General features: G+C 42.6%; 1 protein-coding gene across 1 annotated transcript; it reads right to left on the bottom strand.

The window, feature by feature from the left end:
- Positions 1-3,898: 3,898 nt before the first annotated feature.
- Positions 3,899-7,261, bottom strand: LOC310961064 (chromobox protein homolog 2-like). Its single transcript, XM_083933004.1, is given in 6 exon segments — positions 3,899-5,744; positions 5,746-6,173; positions 6,253-6,322; positions 6,403-6,468; positions 7,050-7,093; positions 7,175-7,261. Coding segments are annotated over 6 exon segments (1,710 nt in total). The 5' UTR covers positions 7,241-7,261; the 3' UTR covers positions 3,899-4,708.
- Positions 7,262-8,830: the final 1,569 nt, after the last annotated feature.

Below are 8,830 nucleotides of genomic sequence, written 5' to 3'. Positions count from 1 at the left end.
GTGTTCTGTCCGTACCCTGAAAGCTGACGGATGCGTACAGATACGGAGCAAACGCTGCAGTACCACCTGAAACCGTGGGGGCAGTGTCGAGCACGTGAACATCAGGAGCGAGCGAGTCATCGAAGCCCCGACGGACGTCCTGAAACACTGACAGAGACGTCGGTCGTCACTTTGTCTCATCTGTCAAACCAGCGTGTGGAGTTCTCCGTCCACACTCTGGGACGTCTTTAGTGTCTCACAGACCACCGCCGTCTACAACGCTGCCGCCATTTTGCCTCAGGGCGCTTCTCTCCTCCATCGCCTCCATCTTTGTTGGGGTCAAACTTTACTGGAGGAACTTCTGAATGTGAGCGACGCCCTCTAGAGGAAGTTTGGATCAACGTCCGTTCAACGTGGACAGAGTTTAAACGTCTGCGGGGAGACGCTGGGTCCGTCTGAGGCTGGAGCTCATCGACGCCGACGCTGATTCTGACCTGAAATAATGAGACGATTTTTACGCCACGATGCAGATTATGGACAGGGTAAAGATGTCACTCACGAGGACCCCAAATGAAACCAGCCAATCACAGCACAGGAGGGCGGGACCAGGCCGAACACAGGTGACTAAAAAATGACTGACACCTGAAAACACCTGAATTTAAACATGTTTATTTTCTTAACTAGAGTTTGAAGAACGGGTTTGATCCATTTCTCTACGTTCAGTCTGAAGCCGGAGACCATTAGCTTAGCTTAGCTTAGCTTAGCATAAAGAGCGACAGCATTGTGAAACAGTTACGTAGTCTAGGGCTTTTATTGTGAAAGGTAAGAAGGAAAGAGGGGGTGTGGTCTGTGCTGAAAGGAGCCGTCTTGACTCAGATGATGAATCCTCCTGTCTTTATGTTAAGCTAGGCTAACAGACTGTCTTTATGTTAAGCTAGGCTAACAGACTGTCTTTATGCTAAGCTAGGCTAACAGACTGACTTTATGCTAAGCTAGGCTAACAGACTGACTTTATGCCAAGCTAGGCTAACAGACTGTCTTTATTCTAAGCTAGGCTAACAGACTGTCTTTATTCTAAGCTGGACTAACAGACTGACTTTATGCTAAGCTAGGCTAACAGACTGACTTTATGCCAAGCTAGGCTAGCAGACTGACTTTATGCCAAGCTAGGCTAACAGACTGTCTTTATTCTAAGCTGGACTAACAGACTGACTTTATGCTAAGCTAGGCTAAAAGACTGACTTTATGCTAAGCTAGGCTAACAGACTGACTTTATGCCAAGCTAGGCTAACAGACGGACTTTATGCCAAGCTAGGCTAACAGACTGTCTTTATTCTAAGCTGGACTAACAGACTGACTTTATGCTAAGCTAGGCTAACAGACGGACTTTATGCCAAGCTAGGCTAATAGACGGACTTTATGCCAAGCTAGGCTAACAGACTGTCTTTATTCTAAGCTGGACTAACAGACTGTCTTTATGTTAAGCTAGGCTAACAGACTGACTTTATGCTAAGCTAGGCTAACAGACTGATTTTATGCCAAGCTAGGCTAACAGACGGACTTTATGCCAAGCTAGGCTAACAGACTGTCTTTATTCTAAGCTAGGCTAAAAGACTGACTTTATGCCAAGCTAGGCTAACAGACTGACTTAATGCCAAGCTAGGCTAACAGACTGACTTAATGCTAAGCTAGGCTAACAGACTAGCGTCCGTCTTCACGTCTCAGGCAGAAAGAAACTCATTCAAACATTTAACGTTATTTTAAAGTTAAAGAAAATAAACATGTTTCATTTTCTGATCAACTGCGAACGTTTTACAAACTCGTTTATGGACATTTATGAACATTTATGAACATTTATGGACATTTATGAACATTTATGGAGCGTTCCCTGAACATTAGCCCCCCCCCTGGCTCCGTCACGCCACGTCCTGTTTGTAAGTGAAGGCTTTTATTCTGAAATGTTAGCACTTCCTGCTGGTTGATATTTATTTCCGTCTCCGTGTTTCGGACCAAACGAACCTGAAACTGTATATTTTTGCATCTCTGACTTTTATTTATTTGCGTTTTGACTTTTTGAATGAACGGATTAATTTTATTTTCTGAGCTGAAATAAAGAAACAAACGTCTCGTGTTGATGATGTCACTGAAACACAAGCGTCTGTGGTCTGTGAGAGGAGCTGCAGGTGTGTTTCATCTGAGTTATTAACACTTTAATCTGAGTTATTAACACTTTAATATGAGTTATTAACATTTAATCTGAGTTATTAACGTTTAATCTGAGTTATAAACACTTTAATCTCAGTTATTAATGTTTAATCTGAGTTATTAACACTTTAATCTGAGTTATTAACACTTTAATCTGAGTTATAAACACTTTAATCTGAGTTATTAACACTTTAATCTGAGTTATTAACACTTTAATCTGAGTTATAAACACTTTAATCTGAGTTATAAACACTTTAATCTGAGTTATTAACACTTTAATCTGAGTTATAAACACTTTAATCTGAGTTATTAACACTTTAATCTGAGTTATTAACACTTTAATCTGAGTTATTAACGTTTAATCTGAGTTATTAACACTTTAATCTGAGTTATTAACGTTTAATCTGAGTTATTAACACTTTAATCTGAGTTATTAACACTTTAATCTGAGTTATTAACACTTTAATCTGAGTTATTAACACTTTATTCTGAGTTATTAACACTTTAATCTGAGTTATTAACACTTTAATCTGAGTTATTAACACTTTATTCTGATTTATTAACACTTTAATCTGAGTTATTAACACTTTAATCTGAGTTATTAACACTTTATTCTGATTTATTAACACTTTAATCTGAGTTATTAACACTTTAATCTGAGTTATTAACACTTTATTCTGATTTATTAACACTTTAATCTGAGTTATTAACACTTTAATCTGAGTTATTAACACTTTAATCTGAGTTATTAACACTTTATTCTGATTTATTAACACTTTAATCTGAGTTATTAACACTTTAATCTGAGTTATTAACACTTTATTCTGATTTATTAACACTTTAATCTGAGTTATTAACACTTTAATCTGAGTTATTAACACTTTAATCTGAGTTATTAACACTTTAATCTGAGTTATTAACACTTTATTCTGATTTATTAACACTTTAATCTGAGTTATTGTCCTGGTCCTGGTCCAGTCCCAGCCTGGCCCTGGTCCTGGTCCTGGTCCTGGTCCTGGCCCTGGTCCTGGTCCTGGTCCTGGTCCTGGTCCTGGTCAGATGTGTACATGAACTGATGAAGCCTCTTGGATCAGAGGTGAAACGTCTTCTTCGTCTGCTCTGAGGAGATTATTTAACCGTTCGTTCGTTCGCTCGGTTGATTCAGAAATTAGTCGCAAATTAATCCTCAAAATAACCAAATGGAGTTCTTCTACAGTTAAAATGTGACGTGTGAAGAGTGTGTACAGAGCGTGTGAGAACAGAGTGTGTGTAGAGTGTGTACAGAGTGTGTGTACAGAGTGTGTGTAGAGAGTGTGTAGAGCGTGTGTGTAGAGTGTGTGTGTAGAGCGTGCGGTGGTGCAGCGGCGCCCCCTGCAGTCAGCCCGTCCCCACACTCGTTCATGTTCTGCAGATTTATTCACTTTAAAACACGAGAAACAAACATTTACAAATATAAATTAACACTTAATTCACCTCCACGCGTCCTCACAAGGTACAGGAGGATGGAATGTGTGTGTGTCTGTGTGTGTATGTGTCTGTGTGTGAGTGTGAGTGAGTCTGTCTGTGTGTGTGTGTGTGTCTGTCTGTGTGTGTGTCTGTGAGTGCGTGTCTGTGTGTGTGAATGCGTGTGAGTGTGTGTGTGTCTGTCTGTGTGTGTGTGTCTGAGTGTGTGTGTATGTGTGTGTGTGTGTCTGTCTGTCTGAGTGTGTCTGTGTTTCTGCGTGTGTCTGTCTGTATGTGTGTGCGTGTGTGTGTGTGTGAGTCTGTCTGTGTCTCTGTGTGTGTGTGTGTGTCTCTGAGTGTGTGTGTGTGTGTGAGTCTGTCTGTGTCTCTGTGTGTGTGTGTGTGTCTCTGAGTGTGTGTGTGTGTGTGTATGTGTGTGTGTGTGTGTGGTGCATAAATACTGTCAGTAACACAAATGCAGAAGCAGATTATTCAGTCAGATCAGCTTTGGTCCAATCACAGCGCTCCGTCATAGTCTGACCATAAAAGGGCATGTATGTGACGCTGGGGGGAGGGTCGACGTCCATCTGGCTGACGTTTATCTCCGAGGAGAAGCGAGGGCCAGAGGCTAGCTGTCACTCAAGAGGCCACGCCCCTAATTATTCATAAACTTTAACCTCCAATAAAATAAAAACTAGCCCCTCCCCCTCAGTGTTGCCATGGAGATCTGATCTAAACACACTAGAATGTTCTTTTGTCCTTAAACAGGTTTAATGATGCTGTGTAAACGTGTTTAACATGAAACCTGCCCCTAGTGGACACTCAGAGAACTGACGCTGACCCAGCTTCCTGATTGGACCACACAGGACGCTGGGGGCGGGGCTTGGGTTCTTTTAAATGATTAAAAAACGTCTTCCTGTTCCTTTATAAATAAACTGGACTCGAACCAAACTGGAGGTTGGTTCTGTCCGAGCTGCGGACGGCGTTTGGCGACGGCGTGTAAACGTCCGGGTTCGTGACCTCCGTCGTCTTTATCAAAAACACTGACGCTGCTTCTGTGAGCGTCCTCGCCGCCGCCCCGTCAGTGGTTCCGTGCGTTGAAGAAGCCCACGCTGGTCGGCGACTCCTTCACCGTCACCGTGATGAAGTTGGCCGTGACGTCGGTGACGAACACGTGCTCCAGGAGGCTCCGCGCCGGCCGCCAGTCCGTCTCCGTGTCCGACTCGGTGGCGTCGTCCCCGAGGCTGGGTCTGCTGTTGTTGGGGTACAGAGCGCCGTCGTGCTCCGACTCGCTGCTGCTGGTCTCGTCCGAGTCGCCGGTGCTGAGCTCGTTCAGGCTCCGGTTCTGAGAGGCGAGCACGTGTTTCCTCTCCTCGTGCCTCCCGCCGCCGCCGCCGCCTCGCCCGGAGCTGCTTCCTGTCATCTTCTTTGTGTCCAACGCCTCCTTCCCACGCTCCTCCCTCAGCCTCGCCTGCTCTGCGGCGCCGCCGGCTGCCGGTCCAGAGCGCTGCCCCCCGGCTGATGTCCGAGTCTCTTTGACGCCCGCCGCTCCTCCTTTGACCACGATGCCGCCGCCGCTCCTCAGGCTCGCCCTCGGCCCCGCTGCGCTGTTGCCCCCCTGGAGGCCGCTGCCGGACGCCGTCTTGCTGACGCTCTGCAGGTTGAGAGCTCGCAGATTGAGCGCCTGGTTGGCTCGTTCCCGTGGCGTGGGCGAGGGCGACGCTTTGGAGAGGTTCTGCTGCTTGTGTTGGACCGACCCGGCGCCGTCCTGCCTCCTCTGGCTCAGCGGGGAGCGCTGGACCGCCGCCTGGCCTCCCACGAAGCCGCCGTGCAAACCCAACGACCCCGAGCCTCCGCCGTGCTTCAGAGCCGACGCCTTGTACCCGTCCCCTCTGCCGCCGCCGTCGGAGACGGAGCGCTTCAGCTCGGACAGCGAGCTCTTGCTCTGCGTGGACGGGCAGGTTCTGCTGTAGGACGAGGACGGAGACATGGAGCGGCTGCTCCACACGCACCCCAGCGACCCCGCCTTGGCGGCGGCGCTCTGGGAGAAGGAGCTGGCGGAAGCGTGCGAGGCGGCGGCGGCAGCAGCGGCCTCGTCTCTGGACCCGCGGCTCAGCGGTGTAGGTGAAGCTGGCCGGCTGCAGCGGCTTCTTCACGCCGGAGCGAGGGTCGTCCCTGGGCGGTCTGAGCGCCTGGTGGTGGCGTGGAGGAGGAGGAGGGGGAGGGGGAGGAAGAGGAGGAGGTGAAGGAGACGGCGGCGGCGGCGGTCGGCTCTTCACTTGTCTCAGCGCCCTCAGGTCGGGGTGCAGCGGCTTCCTCCCGCGCTTCTTCTTGCAGGGCGGGTCGGGCGTGGCGAGCACGATCTGAGGCCTCTTCTGGGGGACGGGGTGGACGCGGGGACCCGGCTTCGCCTTCTTGGTGTGCTCTTCATCGTCGTCCTCCTCCTCCTCCTCCTCCTCTTCTTCCTCTGAGGAGGAGGCGGAGGACAGGAGGTCGGAGGAGGACGAGGACGAGGAGCGGCCGCCTTTGGTGGAGGCGGGCGCCGGCTGACGGAGAGAGGAGAGAGAAGTGAGCGAGAGCGACGACGGAGACACGAGAACGTGAGGAGAGAAGAAGAAGAGTTACCAGAATCTTCCGCGGGCGTCCTCTCGGCCTCTTCCCCTTCTTCTGGAACAGCAGCTCGCGCTCTTGTTCCCTGAGGAGCAGACGTGCGTTTATGAAGCGTCGGATCCAGAAACGATATAAAACACGTTAAAGGTTAAAGGTTAAACGCACCTCTTGTGAAAGGCAGCGAGCAGCCGAGGGTCCAGGATGTTCTCCTCCGGCTCCCAGCTGTTGTGTCTGAAAACAACAACAACAACATTAATAAATAATAATAATAACAACAACAATAACAACAATAATAAATAACAACAACAACAATAACAACTCTATTACACACTTCACTGACTCTGTGACGAGCATTTGTTATTATTTAAAAATTAAATGTAGTAATTATTCATTAATAATAGAAACATCATCTTAATATATTTCAAATATTCTTCATAAACATAAATATTAAAAATATGTGTGTGTGTGTGTGCATCTGTGTGTGTGTGTGTGTGTGTGTGTGTGTGTGTGTGTGTGCATCTGTGTGTGTGTGTGTGTGAGCTAACATTAGCAGTAAACACAGATGAGCAGCTGTGTGTGTGTGTGTGAGTGTGTGAGCTAACATTAGCAGTAAACACAGATGAGCAGCTGTGTGTGTGTGTGTGTGTGTGTGTGTGTGTGTGTGTGTGTGTGTGTGAGCTAACATTAGCAGTAACCATGAGCAGCAGCAGCAGCAGCAGCAGCAGCAGCGTCGCTCTCATTGTTGGCTGCCATGTTGGCTCCACTGTTGTGTGTCGTTAGCATGAGTGTGGCTAACGCGTTAGCTTACTCACTTGGAGGACCAGCCTCTCCACTTCACCAGGTACTCAAACTTCCCCTGCGAAAGAGACACGACACGTGAGAACCTGTCCGGACACCGGGGGGTCCCCGCGGGGCCGCCTGCCCGGGCTCCGCTTACCTTTCTGGGCCGTTTGCTGAGGATGCACTCGGCATCAAACACCTGGCCGACGGTGACCCCCTCCATGACTGCAGCAGCGCGGAGAGCGCGTTTGAGCCGCCGCGGACACCGTACACCCGTTAATGTCACATTTATTACCTTTATTCATGTGTTATTAATAATAATACTCACTATAGCAACATTAATATAATAATATAAAATATTATAAATATTATTCATGTGTTATTAACATTAATACTCACTATGGCAACATGAATATAATAATATAAAATATTATTCATTTGTTATTAACAATAATACTATAGCAACATTAATATAATAATATAAAATATTATAAATATTATTCATGTGTTATTAACAATAATACTCACTATAGCAACATTAATATAATAATATAAAATATTTAAAATATTATTCATGTGTTATTAATAATAATACTCACTATAGCAACATTAATATAATAATATAAAATATTATAAATATTATTCATGTGTTATTAACAATAATACTCAATAAATTAACATTAATATAATAATATAAAATATTATAAATATTATTCATGTGTTATTAATAATAATACTCACTATAGCAACATTAATATAATAATATAAAATATTATAAATATTATTTATGTGTTATTAACAATAATACTCACTATAGCAACATTAATATAATAATATAAAATATTTAAAATATTATTCATGTGTTATTAACAATAATACTATAGCAACATTAATATAATAATATAAAATATTATAAATATTATTCATGTGTTATTAACAATAATACTCAATAAATTAACATTAATATAATAATATAAAATATTATAAATATTATTCATGTGTTATTAACATTAATACTCACTATAGCAACATGAATATAATAATAAAAAATATTATAAATATTATTCATGTGTTATTAATAATAATACTCACTATAGCAACATTAATATAATAATATAAAATATTTAAAATATTATTCATGTGTTATTAATAATAATACTCACTGTAGCAACATTAATATAATAATATAAAATATTATAAATATTATTCATGTGTTATTAACAATAATACTCAATAAATTAACATTAATATAATAATATAAAATATTATAAATATTATTCATGTGTATTAACAAAAAACTTCACTGAAGCGACATAAATATAATTTTTTTTAAATTAAATCCTAATATGCTGTTGAACAACTGAGTTATTACCGAAAATAATTATAGGAAATTATTAAAATATTACAGCATATAACTTTGTCAAATTATTAAAAATATGACCTAAATTATACAGATTAAACTGCTGAAATAATTATACTAATTTCTTTAAATATTACCATGAATAATTATATGAATTATTACATTTTACTGAAAAAAAATACAAAAAACTATTACATAAAATATACTATATATTATTCAAATATAACTTCAAATAACCCAAAATATACGGGTTAAACTGCTGAAATATTACTGAAAATAATTCTGTGAAATTATTAAAATAAAACAGTAATTATGTGAAATTATAAAGATATTTGGTTAAAATTGGGTGAACTGCTCAAATGTTGCTGAAATTATTATGTTAAATATTAAAAAATGACTGAAAATAATTTTAATAAAATGTTCACTGAAATATGGATGTATATATGTGTAAAT

Source organism: Echiichthys vipera (genome assembly GCF_963691815.1).
Source record: "Echiichthys vipera genome assembly, chromosome: 18".
In the NCBI taxonomy this organism is placed as follows: domain Eukaryota; kingdom Metazoa; phylum Chordata; class Actinopteri; order Perciformes; family Trachinidae; genus Echiichthys; species Echiichthys vipera.
This window is presented reverse-complemented; position numbering and strand designations above follow the sequence as displayed.